At 37.5% G+C, this 17155-nt stretch overlaps 1 protein-coding gene across 3 annotated transcripts in view; it reads left to right on the forward strand.

Annotated features, from left to right (window-relative positions):
- TBCK (TBC1 domain containing kinase) overlaps positions 1 to 17155 on the forward strand; it is a 258846-nt gene that overhangs the window by 66811 nt on the left and 174880 nt on the right. For 2 of the 3 annotated variants that reach the window (XM_006881109.1, XM_006881111.1), the window contains 5 exons: positions 477 to 618; positions 11494 to 11554; positions 15312 to 15373; positions 15596 to 15657; positions 16458 to 16606. In XM_006881109.1, coding sequence (XP_006881171.1) covers positions 477 to 618; positions 11494 to 11554; positions 15312 to 15373; positions 15596 to 15657; positions 16458 to 16606 — 476 coding nt within the window. The remainder of the gene's footprint in view (positions 1 to 476; positions 619 to 11493; positions 11555 to 15311; positions 15374 to 15595; positions 15658 to 16457; positions 16607 to 17155) is intronic. The other variant, XM_006881110.1, reaches the window with a different exon arrangement.

Raw genomic sequence — 17155 nt, forward strand, 5'->3', positions numbered from 1 at the left:
GGGGTTTCCAAGGCTAGAAATCTCTGTGAAAGCATGCTGCCTCATCTCTACTCTCCACAGAAGAGGTTAGCTTACCGGTTTAGCCATACTAATCTAGTATAAAGAGAAAATGGGCAATTTACTTTTGATTTCTAGGCATAAAAATAATTTAGTGATTAATTTTGAATTCTTAGTTACATTCTGGTGGCCTAGTGGTAAGAAGCTGCACTGCAAGCCCAAAGGCATGGAATCCACTAGCTGCTCTGAGGAAGAAGGATGGGCAGTGTCATCCTGTGTGATTTACTGCCCTTGGAAACCTGCTGGAGGGTCAGCTATGAGTTGGTTCTGACTTAGTGGCACCACCATCACTTAGCAACATTTGTTTGTTTAATTAAATGGAACTTATTTACATGGATCTTTAAAACTGAGTCTAATATGTACTACTATGTCGTTCATTAGTAGCGTATAGTTATTATCTTTTTTTTTAAATATTATAGGTATCCATCATACTTGGCACCTGAGGTAATTGCACAAGGCTTTCCCAGAACCAGTGATCATATTCCAAATGAAAAACCATTGCCTTCTGGTCCAAAATCAGATGTATGGTCTCTTGGAATTATTTTATATGAGCTGTGTATGGTATGTATAAAGAAATACTAAAAAGGACTTAAATAAATTGTGTATTTAGTAGGATAAATTTTTCAGAGAGGAAAGTTAATTGGTAATGATGGGTTTTTATTTTGCAAATTAATTAGTTATGAGGAAAAAAAGCTTAATTTTTTTCCTTTGACTTATTTAAAGTCATGTAATACTTCATTTTCATTTGAATTTGGTCCCTCTAGAAATATTTAACTGATTATATACTTACTAAAAAAGGATATGTTCTCTATGATCTTCTTTAAATGACCTTGAGATTCCATTTGGGTCTTGGCTTCCGTGTAATCTTCTTGAGAACCCTTTTCAGGGTAAAGATTAAGCTATTATTTAAGTTGTAATAAATAGTAGGGAATTTAAAAATACAATGGCTTAGAGAGAATAGCGTTTTCCCTTTCATATAATCAGAGTGGATAAGGCTTCTATTCCATATCTTAAAGAAACTCAAGCATTCCAGGATGACACCATTCTCAACACCTAGATTTCAAAGTTGCTCCCTTTATTACCTTCTGGTAGACTACTGACAAGAAGCTGCTCTGCAAGTGTGAAGCCACACAATTCAAGTCCACAGCTGCTCTGTGGGAGGATGGGCAGTCTCCTCCCTTGGAATTAACTACCTCTGAAAACCCGCCAGAGGGTCAGCTAAGGGTGGTTCTGACTCAATGGTACACAATAACAGTCAGTGAGAAAAGGGGATAAAAAGTAAATGAAATAATGATTATTTAGTATTTATTTGTTGTTGTTGTTGTTGTTGTTATGTGCTTTTGAGTTACCTGTGATTCATAGTGACCCTATGTACAACAGCCCTAAACCTTGCTCTATCCTGTGCCAATCTTATTATCTCTGGCATACCTACCCCCATTACCTCAGTCACTGAATCAATCTATCTCATCGAGGTTCTTCCTCTCTTGTGCTGTCCCTCCACCCTCCCAAGCATGACATCTCTCTCCAAGGACTGGTCCTGCCTTGCAACATGTCCAAAGTAAATCAGAAGAAGCTCCAGAATCCTTACCTCCAAGAAGCAGCATGGTCTTACCCTCTGTAGGTAGAACCTGTTTGTTCTTATAGCTGTCTGTAGTATATTCAAAACTTTTCTCCAGCACCACAACTCAAAGGCATCCATTCTCCTTCCATCATCCTTACTCATGGTCCAGCTCTCCTGTGCATAGCAAGTAGTTGCAAAGTCTATGGCCTGAATCAGGTGCACCTTATTCTCTAGACTGACATTGTTGTTCTTCAGTACTTTGGAGAGGTGCCTGACAGATGACTTTTCCAATGCAATTCGCCTTTTAATTTCCAGGCTGCTGGTTAAGTATGTGTGTATGTGTGTGTGTGTGTGTGTGTGTGTGTGTGTATATATATATTCTATCTCCAGCTTCTTATGCAACTGAAAGTTGGACAATAAATAAGGATGACAGGAAAAGAATAAATGCCTTTGAGTGTTGGAGAAGAATACTGAGTATCACATGGACTGACAAAAAGAACGAACAAGTATGTTTTGGAGGAAGTGCAACCAAAGTGCCCTTAGAGACAAAAATGGTGAAACCTGGTCACACATATTTGGGTCATATGGCCAGGAGGGACCAGTCTTTTAGAAATAGACATCATGCTAGGAAAAGTGGAGGGTCAGAAAAAGAGAATCAGTCCCTCAAGGAGGTGGGTGGATTGACACTGACTAACCATGAGCTCAAGATTATTAGAGGTTGTACAGGGTAAGGCAAGGTTGAGGTCCTTTGTTCACAGGAGTTTTGTGAGTTATATTATTGTTACGTATCATCGTATCAGAATTGAATCTTACCTGACCCTCCAACAGAGTTTGAGAGGCAGTTGACCCATGGGAGGAGATTGCCAGTCTTTGTTCTGCAGAGCAGCTAATGGATTTGAACCTTTTGCCTTGAAGTTGGCTGCACAATTTCTTATGACTAGGCCACCAGCACTCCCTGTTATGAGTCAGAGTCAACACCATAGCACCTACCAACAACAACAACAACGGAGATTTGAGTACATATTACTTAGGGTGTGTCTGATACAGGCTATGGTCTTTGCAATCACTTGTTATGCATCAGAGAGTTGGACAATGACTAAGGAGGATAGAAGGAGAATTGATGCCTTTGAGCTGTGGTGCTGGAGAAGAGCATTGAGAGTACCGTGGACTGCCAAGAAAACAAACAGATTCATCCTGGAGAGGGTTAAACCAGACTGCTCCTTGGAGGCAAGGATTCTGAGGCTTTGCCTGACTTACTTTGGACATGTTTTAAGGAGGGAAAAGTCCTTGGAAAGGGACATCCTGCTTGGGAGGGGAGGGGCCGCGCAGAAGGGGAAGACCCTCTATGAGGTGGATTGATTCAGTGACTGGGGTAATTGGGATGGGTGTGTCAGGCAGTGAGATTGGCACAGGATAGAGCAGAGTTTAAGGCTGTTGTACATAGGGTCGCTATGAGTCGCAAGCGACTCAACGGCACATAACAACAACAACAGCAGTATATGGTATCATGCTAGTTTTATAAGGGAGGATATACAATATGAGTATAAGGAGCCTGGATGTCACTTTGGTTAAAGCATTCAGATGCCTCTCTGTTCTATTCAGCTATTAATTCCATGGAGAAAAATGAAGCAATCTGTTTCATAAAGATGTAAAGATTTGTAAACCCTATGGGGCATTTCTGTGCTGTGCTCAGTGATCTTTGTGAGTCAGAATTAAGTCCATAGCAACTTGTTTTGAACTTAAAGCTAAGTCCGTTTTGCTAGAGAACACTTGGCATACTGACAGAAAATAAATGCAGTTAAGTCTGCTACTGGGAAGTTTCCAGTGTCCCTAAACTGTGGTAAATAGAGGAATTCTGTATCAAAAGATGAATACATGTCTAAGATACACCTGCCATCTAAATATGACCTTTTGTATTAAACAAATCACAGAACACTTTACATCTGAGACACAATGTTTCAGTCAATTAAATGACTTTAAATATATTCTTGAAGAAACAATTTTATTCATGGAACAGGTATGGAGGCTATATAACAAAAACAACTGTGAAAAGAATAAGAACTGACTAGAGGTTTTAGAAAAAACTATAATCTTAGAATAACTTAATAAATGGATCGTCACACTATAGAAACAACTGAATGTCGAAGAGGAGTTGGCAAATTCTCCTAGAACAGGGCGAAAAGAGATCAAGAAATGGAAAACAGAAAATAAATTTTTAGAGGCAAGGAAGATAAATTTTATCATGTGTTGTATAAAGAGTATGGTAATCCCAGAACAAGCTAGATTTTAGTAAATGATTAATGAATATTTCTCATAGCTAGATAAATTCACGAGTCCTCTGTTTGAAAGAACCCATCAATACCATTAAAGGTGAATGAAAAGAATAAAATCAAGCAAGCAAAAAAATAAATAATAATTCTTTAGGAGAGAAATGAAATTATGTGTAACATCAAGTATTTAAGAAGGTGGCAAATCGTTTTCCATCTCTTGTCTCAATGAAATGTCATATTCTTCCAAAGTTATATATTATCATCTCTGCGTACTGGAAAGCTGTGGCACATATATGTTAATTAATATGGTAACATAGTAGTAAATTGTTTACACCCTTTCACAATAAGCTCGACTATCTTCCACTACACTCAACTCTCCAAATCTATATCCTTAAAACACCAAGCTTCCTCCAGAATACTCTGTTGCCATTATTAGTGTTGGGGGGTGGGGGAAGTCTGAAGACAAATATTGCCTCCTCAAAAAGCCAAAACCTCATTGTAATGGAGAGGGAATTTCTCAAAACTGAATCTCTGCTAGGTTTTCTGAAGCTGTAAATCACACAGGAAGAGATTACCTGTCTTTCTCTTGCTGAATCACTGCTGAATTTGAACCTCTAGAAAGGTGCCACCTTTGGGTCAGCAGTGAACTATGTCATCAGAGCTCCCAAAAGAGATGTTAACTACAAACAGTGGAAATTAGCTTAATGTTAAACACCATAACATGAATTGTACTCATATCAGTATTTAAGAGAATGAAGTAGAGGATATATGGACATAAAGATTATTAGTATGAATTTAGCTATTAACAAAATGATAAAAGGTTTGTATAAAACTAGCATTATGCTTCTAGAGAAAGAGCTAGCAATCTATTTGCAGAAATTCAGCCATTGAAAGGAAGAAAGCCCTTTGAAGCATAGATCTACTCTAACACACTCGAGGTTTCTGGTTAAAAGAAATGGCATGAATCAACGTACACAGACTGAGATTCACAAAGTATGTTCAGTGTATTGCAAGTAATTTTATTAAACTGAATCATGGATAGGTATGTGTGTGTACACACACTCATAATAACATTCATACACACTGACTGAAGTTGAGTTGTAACTGACTCATAGCCAACCCCTCAGGGGTTTTCTGAGGCTGTAAATCACACTGGCGAAAACTTGTTCTTACAAGGAGCAGCTAGTGGATTTGAACCTCCTGAGTTGCTGCATTAATACAACTCTCTACTGAACACATCTCCCAGATAGATAACTACTAAGCCATGAGTTTAAAAGTTACATTGGAGTAATATTCTGGAAGATTTAGAGTGCTAAACTGATAAACACTTAATTGAGTTAGGCAAATTGCCCTAAGTTTACATCTTTCCTTTCAGAGTTTCTGTTCCACGTAGATTCTTCGATAAGTTAAATAACTTCTCCCTTCGTTGTTTCTTTGGTTTTCATTTTTAGGTGGGGTTTTTTTTGTTATCAGTATCTTTACAGATCCTGTCTTTGAATTCTGCAAATGATAATATCAGCAAATGGCATGCTATTGTAGTATATCTTGTTGTTGCTGTTGTTAGGTGCCATTGAGTATGACTCATAGTGACCCTATGAATGAAAGATTTGAACTTTGTTCGATCATGTGCCAACCTCATGCTTCCTAACACATAAGAGCGCATTGCGGTAGTCACCATGTCAGTCTGCCTGGTTGAGGGTTTTCCTCTCCTTCACCGACCCTCCACCCTTCCCAACATCATGTCCCTCTCCAAATAATAGCACCTCCTAGCAACATGCCCAAAGTTTGGGAAGTGAAGCCTCATCACTTTTGCCTCCAAAGAGCACTCTGGCTGCATCCTCTCCAAGACATATTTGTTTGTTCTTTTGGCAGTCCATAGGATGATGAGTGCTCTTCTCTAACACCACAGCTCAAAGGCATCAGTTCTTCTATAATCTTTATTCACTGTCCAGCTCAGAAAGACTATGGCCTGAATCAGATGCACCCTAGTCCTCCAGCTGACATCATTACTCCTCAGTAATTTGGAAAGGTCCCCAACTGCAGATTTTCCAGTGCAGTGCATCTCCTTATTTCCTGACTGCTTGTACCAAGGGTATTAATTGTGGATCCCAGCATGATGAAGCTGTTCCAGGGGTAAGAATCTTTGTTTTCTTGATCTTGAGATGAAGTCCATATTGAAAGCTGCATTCCTTGATCTTTTGCAACAAGTGCTTCAAATCCGCCTCACTTACAGCAAGCAAGGTTGTGTCATCTGCATAACACAGATTATTGATGAGTCTCCCTATGATCTTGATGCCACACTCCTCTTCATAGAGTCCATCATATCTGATAATTTGTTCAGCCTAGAGATTGAATAGGTTTGGAGAAATAATACAACCGTGATGCACACACTCTTTTCTCAATTTTAAACCATTTAGTGTTTTGTTGCTCTGTTAGCACAACAGCCATCTGTTCCATCTGAATTAAAGATTATTTTAGGAATAGATTTGAGACATTGAACACCAATAATCAAAGCTTTTATGAGTTATGGGACATATTAAGGATATCATCTATGAGAGAGCAAAAGATCATTAAAGAAACAGAGAAGAAAGAAAAAATTGTAATAGATGTCAGAAAACAACCTAAAAATTGCACTAAAGCATCAGGAAGCCAAAAACAAAAGGAAAACATGCCAAAGTAAAAGAGCTGAACAGAAGATTTCAAAGGGCAGGTCAGGGGGATAAAGCAGAGAATTATAATTCCAGAGAGCTAGAGTTGGAGAATAAAAAGGAAAGAACTTCCTCTGCATTTCTCAAGCAGAGAGAATTGAAAAAGAAATTTAAGCTTCGTGTTGCAATAATGAAAGATGCTATGGCAATATATTGAAAAAAAATATATATATATATGTATAATGACCTAGTAAGCATCAAGAGAAGATGGAGGGAATATACAGAATCTCTGGACCAGAAAGAACTGATTGACACTGAACAAATTTAGAAGTATCATATGAACAGGAGCCAATGGTAATGAAGGAGAAAATGGAAGCTGCTGAAGGCATTGGCTTAAAATAAGGTCCCAGATATTGATGGAATACCAGTTGACTTATTTCAGTTAACAGATGCAGCCTTGGATGCACTCACTAGTACATCAATAAAATGTGCTAACAAAACCCAGATACAATAGCACAAATGGTACTAACTGTGATTCACTATCATTAAAATATGTACTGAGTTAAGGGCTACCTTAAGGTCCAAGGAACTATTGAACTTGTTTTAACTGGTAAATAATGATATCACACTTGCAATTTTGGAAGATTAATATAATAGTATAAAAGACCGAGAAGTGAGAGGATGACCTCCTTTTTCATTTGTCATTTTTAAATGATATTTATATCCATAGTTCTAATTTCGTTTGGCTAGCCTCACCATTTAACTGACCAGATCCAGCAGCAGTATTCGAAAACCTCACCACCAACAAAAAAGAAGCAAGAGAATGCAGCCCACCCTTTGGAGCTGGAGATTCTTGTCCCAGTCAGACCAGGGCCCATGGGAGCAGCAACTACAACAGAAAATCAGAGATCTGATGAGAGACAGGTCAAGCGTCCATTGAACAGGAGCTGACAGCTTTTTGACCAAGTTTGTTGGAGGACTGGGATTTTGAGGGAGCTGTAGTTGGCAGGAAACCCGAGCCTAAAGCTGCCAGGCTCATGGCTGAGACCTATGAGCAAGTTTCAGTAGCTGTCTTGACCAAGTGATTGGACCTTGCCCTCAATCTGAATTATAGCATTTTTACTTACCTTAAAAAAAACAAAACCCCAAAATAAAAAACAACCCTTCAAGAAAATTCTTTCCTCTTTTAATTTAAAAAAAATACTTAAAGAGCATACTTCTTACATGGAAAGAACATGGTATCTTTTTTTTTATTATTGGTTTGCTTACAAAGTTCATATACATTGTGTCTCACACACTATTCTTCATTCACATTGTGTTTTACAATCATTATCATGCATTATGTTTTATAAAATTAATTGCCATTAGACTTTGCCCATCATTACCCTTTCTTTTCTCTCAGATCCCCTCCCTCCATGTATCAAGCTGAGCAACCTGTGGTTTCACGCCCACCTGTCCTCACCTCTCCACTCACCCCCTTAAGTTCCTGTCTATGTTTTACTAGTTATCCTTCTATTTTTACAATAATGGTCTTTTGCAGAATTTGTTCGTATTGTGTTCGTTCACTCAGCATAATTCTCTCCAGCCTCTCCCAAGTTATGTAGTATGTTTCAAAATTATTGCTCTTGAATGCTGCATAGTATTCCATTGTGTGAATGTACTACAATTTCTGAATCCATTCTACTGACAAGGAACAAACATTTGGCAATACTATTTTGGACAAAGGTCTTATAACAAAAGTTTTCAGAATACTCTGGGGCTTCTAGAAGAAAAAGACTGATAACACAATTACAAATTGGGCAAAAGACATGGAAAGAATTTTCACAGAGGAAGACTTTCAGGTGGCAAACAGACACATGGAAAAAATGCTCAAAGTCACTGGCAACAAGAGAGATGGAAATCAAAACCAAAATGAGATACCATCTCACCCAAGTAGCAGTGGAAAAGTTGAGTAAGGCAGCAAGCAATAAATGTTGACTATGATATGGAGAGGTGGGAACTCTCATAGCTGTTGGTGGGATTGTAAAATGGTGCAGGGTATAGTCTTAAATTTCTTTCAAATAGTTCAAACATTATGTACATTTAATCTGTTCATCATGTTGTTGTTATAATGTGCCATTGTGTCACCTGCAACTCGTAGTGACACTATGTGCATTAGCTCTGAACCGTTTCCTATCCTGTGTCAATCTCATTGTCTCCGACAGAATTAATTCCATTTCGCCAGTCACTGAGTCAATCCATCTCATCCTGGATGTTCCTTTCCTGTGCTGTCCCTTCTCCCTTTCAAGCACAATGTCCTTCTCCAAGGTCTTGTCCCTCCTGGCCACATGCCCAAAATATGTGAAATAGAGCTTCAGAATCTTTGCCTCCTGGGAACAGCTTGGTTTCTCATTCTCCAAGACAGACCTGTTTGTTCTCCTGGCAGTCCACACTGGTTTGTTCAACACTCTTCTCCAGCACCACAACTCAAAGGCATAGAGCAAATATAATAGGCAACATTTATGTAGCATTTTCTCAGCATCAAAAATTTTAACTATTTTTCTACTTTATCTAAACATAAATATTTCTAAAATTTATAGAATATATTGCTAATATCCCACTTTTACAGATAATGAAAGATCAACATAGTAATCTTTTTCAATGTGGATTTGCATGGCAAAAATTGAAAGGTGGTGCAAGATAGGGCAAGATTTCAATCAGTTTTGCATAAAGTTACAATGAGTCATAGTTAGCTTGATGATACCTAGCAGCAAAAAGGTGATAAAGCTTCATCTCATATACCTCGGTCATGTTGCTAGGATGATGTGGGACACGGTGAAAGGCAGAGGGTTGGTGAAGGAGTGGAAGACCCTCGACGAGGTAAATTGACAATTGACACAGTGACTGTGGCAATGGGCTGTACTGTGTCAGAAAGTGTTGGGAGCTCTGGTGGCCTAGTGGTAAGGAGCTGCAACTACAATCCCAGAGGTGCATGGTTCAAATCCACCAGATGCTCTGCCGGGGAAGGAGGGACAAGCTCCTCCTGTACCAGTCAGATCTGATTGGATGGTACACTCACACAAAAATAATAAAATAAAATAAAAATTAAAAAAAGAAAGTGTGACGATGGCACAGGATAGAAGAGGGTTCAGATTTGTCCTTCATATGGTCACTATGGATTGTACTTGACCCAATGGCACCTAACAACAATGAAAATTTCTGGTGGCCTGATGGTAAGAAACTGCACTCTAAAACCAAAGGTTCAAATCCACCATCAGTTTTGCGAGAGAAGGATGGGCATTATCCTCCCATTCAATTAACTGTCTATGAAAACCCAGGGAGGGTCAGCTATGGGTCAGTGCTGATGTAATGGTACTCAACAACAACAACAAACAAAACTCTTCGGTTATGACAGAGGGAAAAAAAACTGTTTGTTGTAATAACTGTATATCACATTTATTTAAGGTTTAAATTTTTAACTCCAGATTATATGCTAAGGAGTCACCTAGACATTTATTGTTACTGTCATGTTCCACTGGGAGAAGGATTGGGCATTCTCCTTCTCTGTGATTTACTGCCTCTGAAAACCTTAGAGAGAGTCAGCTATTGGTCAGTTTTGGCTCAACAGAACACAACAAAATTGTGAAACCTACTTGGAACCTACTCACAGCTGACCTCCCCCCGACCCTGACCCTGGTTATTCAGAGTCTGCACATAGTACTAGAGATTGCTTATCTTCCTCCCTTGAAGTAGCAGGTGAATTTGAACCATTTGCCTTTGGGTTAACAGCACAACTCTTTATCACTAGGCTACCAGTGTTCCTGACTATTTGTTTTTGTTGTGTGCTGTCAAGTAGTAAACTAACTCATTGCTGCCCCTCTAGTAGGTTGTTAGTAGTAGTAAATTGTATGGGAGATTGTCCATCCTTCTCCATGGAGCAGCTAGTGGATCAGAACCTCATACCTTGAGATACTGTTCAGCTTCTTACCACTAAGCCATCAGAGCTGCCCTCTGACTAATAAGAGAGCAACTAAAATATGTGTATTAAAGTAATGTGTCATGCTATAGGAACACATTAGATGACTGTGAAAGTCATTTTAAAAAATAGTATGAAGGTTTTTCCCTGGAAACAATACACTACCTGAATCATGTTCTATATTTGTTGTTGTTGTTGTTGTTAAGTGCCGTCGAGTCGTAGGCAACTCATAGCGACCCTAAGAAGGAGAGTCCTCGATGCTTGAGTGCCTTTCATCTTCTCTCCAGGTTCATAGGGTTTCCAGAGGCAAGCTATTACGGAAGTGGATGCCACTCTTCCTTCCAAGCTTATTTTAATCGGGGAGCTCCATCCCACTCTCTGTCTGCATTGGGTAACCAGCCATTGACGCATTTGACACATCAATGTCACAGTGTTCAGCCTCACAGCAACCATAAGTGATCGCTGTATGGCAACTTGTACACCAGGACTGTATGACCTAGAGGAATATCTAAACAAAAACAGTGAAAGACAGGCCCGAGGGCCGCAGATTAAAAATCACCCACCTTCGAGTTGGTAGCATCGCCTTCTGTCCTCTGGGCCAGCTCTCTCCATGTTGATGGTATTGTGGTTAAGTGCCTTCAAGTCGCAGGCAACTCATAGCGACCCTATGAAGGAGAGTCCTCAATGCTTGGGTATCTCTCTGAATGTTCGTATGACACTATTGATGAAATAAAACTCCTGTAATTGCCTAGACTTCCAGTTATTTTTAGTTTCCAAAAGTGAACAGTGGTAGAGATCAAATAAGAACTTAAGAAGATAAATAAAATATTTAACTATTATATATCATAAAATTTTTTAATGTCATCGTTTCACTAATAGTTTTTTCTCCTAGATAATTTACTTTAAAAATACACAAATATATCCAAAAAGTATTTTAGCTATGAAAAATTTTATAAATACCTCATTGGAGGAAATGTTAAGAATTTATTTTCTATTTTATAGGGAAGAAAATTATTTCAGAGCTTGGATATTTCTGAAAGACTGAAATTTTTGCTTACTTTGGGTAAGTTTCATAAAATTGGTACAGTGTCATGTTATCTTTCAGCTACATAATTCTTAATATCTATTATGAATCATGCACAAATCATATGTGTGGAAATAGTAAATACTCTGAAACTTTCTTTACTTTATTTTTATTTCTAACTGTTAATTGTTCTGTGAAGAATAATGTGGCATTAAGATTGAAGGAAGACTCATCAATAAACTGCATTATGCAGATATCACAATCTTGTTTACTGAAAGTGAGGAGGACTTGAAACACTATGTTTATAACATTAAATACTTCTTAGGTCAAAGGTTAAACCTTCAATATTGATTGCATCTCAACATCAAGAAATCAAAGATCTGCCAATGAATGGCCTGTTAGGCAATATCTTGATAGATAGAAGATTGAAACTATCAACAACTTCATCTTCTGTGGATCCACAATCAACAGCCCTTACTATCAGCAGTCAGAAAATTGGGAGATGTATTGCACTGGGAAAGTCTGCAGTCAGGGGCCTCGCCAAAGTATTGAAGAGCAGTGATGTCAGTTTGATGACTAAGGTGCATCTGATTCAGGCTAAGGTCCTTCTGATCTCTTGTTATGCATCTGAGAGTTGGATAATGAATAAGGATGACAAAAGAAGAATCAATGCTTTGAGCTGTGTTGTTAGAGAAGAGTGCTGAACAGTCAATGGACTACTGAAAGAACAAACAAATATGTCTTAGAGAAAGTGCAGCCAGAGTGCTCTTTAGAGGCAAAAGAGATAAAAGTTTGCCTTACATACTACAGGCATATTGCAGAATGTTCGTCAAGGAGAGGGCAAGACCCTCAACCAGGTGGATTGACACAGTGACTGCTACATAGGCTCTAATGTGTCAAGAGTGAGAGGATGGCACAGGATAGGACAGGGTTCAGATCTTTTGTTCATAGGGTCACTGTGGGTCATACTTAACTTGATGGCATCTAGCAACAACAACTGTTCATGGTAGTAAGAAATAGTACTGCCATCTCAAAAGCATGCCATTCAAATCCACCAGCTGCTCTATAGGAGAAAGATTAACAGTCTCTTCCCATGCAATTTACTGCCTCTAACAACCTGATAAAGGATCAATAGTGCATTAGTTCTGACTTGAGGGTACCTAATGTAACAACAAGCATTTATATGACAATATGCTAAACTATTATACTTAATATTTCTTTATTATTTAAGATTTAAAAACTAGGTGGAAATAATCTTTATGGCATGAGGTAGCTAACTGCCTTGGAAAATCAAAATACTATCTATACAGCTTAAGTTATAGGGAGCTCTGTTGACCTACTGGCAAGAAGCTATGTTACAATCACAAAGGCTTGCAGTTCAGATCCCACCATCAGCTCCACGAGAGTAGGATGGGCAATCTGCTCCCATGCAATTGACTGCCTCTGAAAATCCACTCGAGGAGCAGCTATGAGTCAACTGCAACTCAGTGGTATACAACAACATTTAAATTATAGGCTGTCTTTTTATGTGAAGAATTATATACAAATAAGGACTCAGGAAGAATATTTATCTTTCTTCTTAAGACCATCATATCATGTTTTTAATATAAATTCTATTCAAGTTTGTTTAATCTGCTTTCTCTCATTCTTATTGCCATCGAGTCAGTTATAGCTGACCTTCAGTGGTTTTGGAGAGACTGTAAATAGCCCAGGAAGCTATTGCCCATCTTCTTACACAGAACTACTGGTAAATTAAGGTTTCCAGAAGACATGGCCTTCGGGTTAAGAGCACAACTCTATGGAATATACCACAAGAGCTCAGCATAGACTACCTGAGTTCTCTAACTTATTTTAGAGTGAAATAAATTAGGCATGTGTGATAACAAAGGGGAAAACCATTGGCAAAATACATATATAACCATAATAGACTGTTATCCAGGTTAAGGGAATTTACAAATAAGAATAGATGCAAAATAATATGATATTCAATATAACAAATGAAATTTGTTATATTTAATAACAAATATCACATGCAAGAAAAATACTACTGAAGATCATTCAAAAACAACTGGAACAGTACAGAGATAAGGAACTTCCAGAAGTTCAGGCAGGATTTAGAAGAGGCTGACACCAGGAATATCATTGCTGATGTCAGAGGGATCCTAGCTAAAAGTAAAGAATGTCTATTTGTGTTTTATTGACTTTGCAAAGGTGTGTGACTATGTGGATCATGACAAGTTGTGGCTGACATTGAGAAGAATGGGTATCCCAGAGCACTTGATTGTACTCATGTGGAACCTATCCCTGGATCAGGAGGCTTTTGTGCGAACGGAGCAGGGGAGCACTGCATGGTTTGAAATTGGGAAGGGGATGTGTCAGGGTTGTATTCTCTCTATATACCTATTCAATCTGTATGCTGAGCAAATTATTCAAGAACCTGGATTCTATAAGAGTGTGGCATCAAGATTGGAGGGAGACTCATCCATAACCTGCATTATGCAAAACAGATACAAAAATAATTCTTCTACTTATATGATAGGGATCACATATGACACAACCTTGCTTGCTGAAGGACTTGAAGCACTTGTTGCTAAAGATCAAGAAATGCAGCCTTCAGGATTGCATCTCAGTATCAAGAAAACAAAGATTCTTACCACTGGACACTGGCAGTGTCATGATGATGGATGTATGGAAACTCTCAATACCTTCATTTTGCTTGAATCCATGATTAACCCACTTGGTATGAATAGTCAGGAAAGGAGAAGTCAGGAAGGAGACTCATTGCACTGGGAAATTCTGCAGTTAGGGACCTTTCCAAATTATTGAGGAGTAGTGATGTCAGTTTGATGACTAAGGTGCATGTCTGATTCAGGCCATAGTCTTCAGTTATTAACTGTGCATCAGAGACCTGGACAATAACTAAGGATGACAGAAAAAAATTTATGCCTTTGAGCTGTAATGCTGAAGAAGAGCACTGAACATCCTATGGAATGGATGGCCAAGAGAATGAACAGATATGCCTTGGAGATGGTACAGCTGGAGTGCTCTTTGGAGGCAAGAATGAGGAGGCTTTGCCTCACATACTTTGGACATGTTGCTAGGAGGTGCTAATCATTGGAGAGGGACTTGATGTTGGGAAGGGTGGAGGGTTGGTGAAGGAGAGGAAGACCCTCAACCAGGTGGAATGACATGGTGACTGCTGCAGTGGGTTCTTGTGTATCAGAAAGTGTGAAGATGGCACAGGACAGATCAGGTTTCAGATCTTTTGTTCATAGGATTGCTATAAGTTGTACTCGACAGCACCTAAAGACAACAATAACAAATAAATAGTATGTTGAATAATTAATAAAATTGTATTACCTTTTGTTCTTTTTACCACATCTTATTTTACGTATTGACAATATAGCTATGAGTATTAGTACAAATTAACCTTATGCTTTAAATCCCCAAATGTATGTGTCTCAATAATACATAGTAAGCACAATAAAGACTTTTAAAAATAGAGAATACATATAGAAAAAGAAAAACATTACCTTCCTTGAGTCATTTCTTCATCTGACTCTTTAAACTTATGTTTCAGGGTCTCTGATTCAATTAATATTTATTATGTGAGGTCCTTGTTTTTATTAAAATAGTGCAGTGGGAAATCAAAGAGTCAGAAACTTTTTAATTGACCAAGTTCCATTGTTGCATTACATAACTTTAACAAAGTGTTAGTCCATGTTCATTTTCAAGTTAGTCTTAATAGATTTTTTTAAAAGTTGAATTAATTTTATATCTTTTCCTTTGTTTGTAGACTGTGTAGATGATACTGTAATAGTTTTGGCAGAAGAGCATGGTTGTCTGGACATAATAAAGGTTTGGTATTTGTCTATGAAAATTTTGTATACTTGAAATCCAGTAGCAAGTTATTTTATAGGTATCTTATTTCTGCTTACATATTTTCTTTCTCATAAAGAAATATAAATATTAAATTGTAGTACCAACCTTTTAAAAGAATTTAAATATCATAATAGTAGAGAATGGCTATTTTAAAATATACATTCTTTTGAATAATTACTTTCTCTTTTTATTTATCAGGAACTTCCTGAAAATGTGATAAATCTTTTGAAGAAGTGCCTCACCTTCCACCCATCGAAGAGGTTGATAACACTAAGATTTTGGCATTCTAATGTGATCCCTATCATATAAGTAGAAGAATTATTTTTGTATCTGTTATAATATTTTTTATATAAAATATTTACATATGTAATAGGACATAAGATTGGAAGGAGGAGTGGCATCCACTTCCATAATACTTGCCTCCGGAAACCCTATGAACCTGGAGAGAGGATGAAAGCACCCTAAGGTCGAGGACTCTCCTTCATAGGGTCGCTATGAGTCGCCTGCGACTCGATGGCACTTAACAACAACAACAAAAATAAGACATAACTGATAAAAGTATAGCAACTGTTTTAACTTGGAGGTTTTAATGTCATATTAATAACAAAGATTATTAAACTACTAAAGTATTTTAATCTTGGTCAGAAAATTGGCACAAGATAAAAGGAAGTTAAAAGTTTTCTTTTTGCCCATAGGTTCTAAATATAAAATTAGTTCAGTTGTAAGATATAGATATTCCTAAACACATAATAGAAACGGGAACAATGATTGAATAAGCTAATATTGATCTTTCTTAGAAGTCTTTGTAATATATTATTTTCATCTGATACTGAGTGATAATTCTTGATCATAAAGTTTCCCAAAACACATCCCTTAGCCATATGTTTGATAGTAATGTTTCCATGAATGCATCTATACCACTGAAAAGGTTTTTTTTTTTCATTTTCTGTGTTATATGGTAAATAATGTATCTAACTATTCCCTTAAATACATTCTATTATTTTTAGGAAATATTTAATGAATTTCATTTATGCTATGTGTTTTAAATGTGTTTCTAAAGGCCAACTCCAAGTGAATTAATGGAGGATGAGGTGTTCAGTGAAGTGTCGCCTTTATATACTCCCTTTACCAAACCTGCTAGTCTGTTTTCATCTTCTCTAAGGTGTGCTGATTTGACTCTACCTGAGGATATCAGTCAACTTTGTAAAGGTAATGATAAGAAATAGACAATAATATGAACATAGTTTTTAAAAGTACTCTTTTTCTACTAAATTGAGAACTGATCAAGAGATAATTCTAGAAGTGCTTAAAAATGTGTCTGAAGTGATTTATGAATCCTTAAATGACTTTGGAGCAAGAATGTTGCAAATAAGTGTGAGGAAATAGCACAAAAAAATAACTTTTAAAAAAAATCAGATTCCACTTTCCATTCTACATTTTAATAATGCATTCAGTCATTTTCATTCCCATTACCTTTATTTCATCACCATTTATACATAATGATGTTGTTGTTAGATGCCATAGAGTTGTCCATAACTCATTGCAATTTTCTAAACAAAATATCTGAACCTTGTTCTATCCTGTGCCATCATCATCATCTCTGACACACCTGAGCCCATTTCTGCATCACTGTGGCAGTCCATCTTGTCTGAGGGTCTTCCTCTTTTTTGCTGACCTTCAACCTGTTCACGCCTAATTTCATTCTCCAAGGAATAGCCTCTTCTAGCAACATGTTCGAAGTATATGAGATGAAGCTTT

Source organism: Elephantulus edwardii, unplaced genomic scaffold (assembly GCF_000299155.1).
Source record: "Elephantulus edwardii isolate Elephantulus edwardi_28Jun2011 unplaced genomic scaffold, EleEdw1.0 scaffold00012, whole genome shotgun sequence".
NCBI lineage: Eukaryota > Metazoa > Chordata > Mammalia > Macroscelidea > Macroscelididae > Elephantulus > Elephantulus edwardii.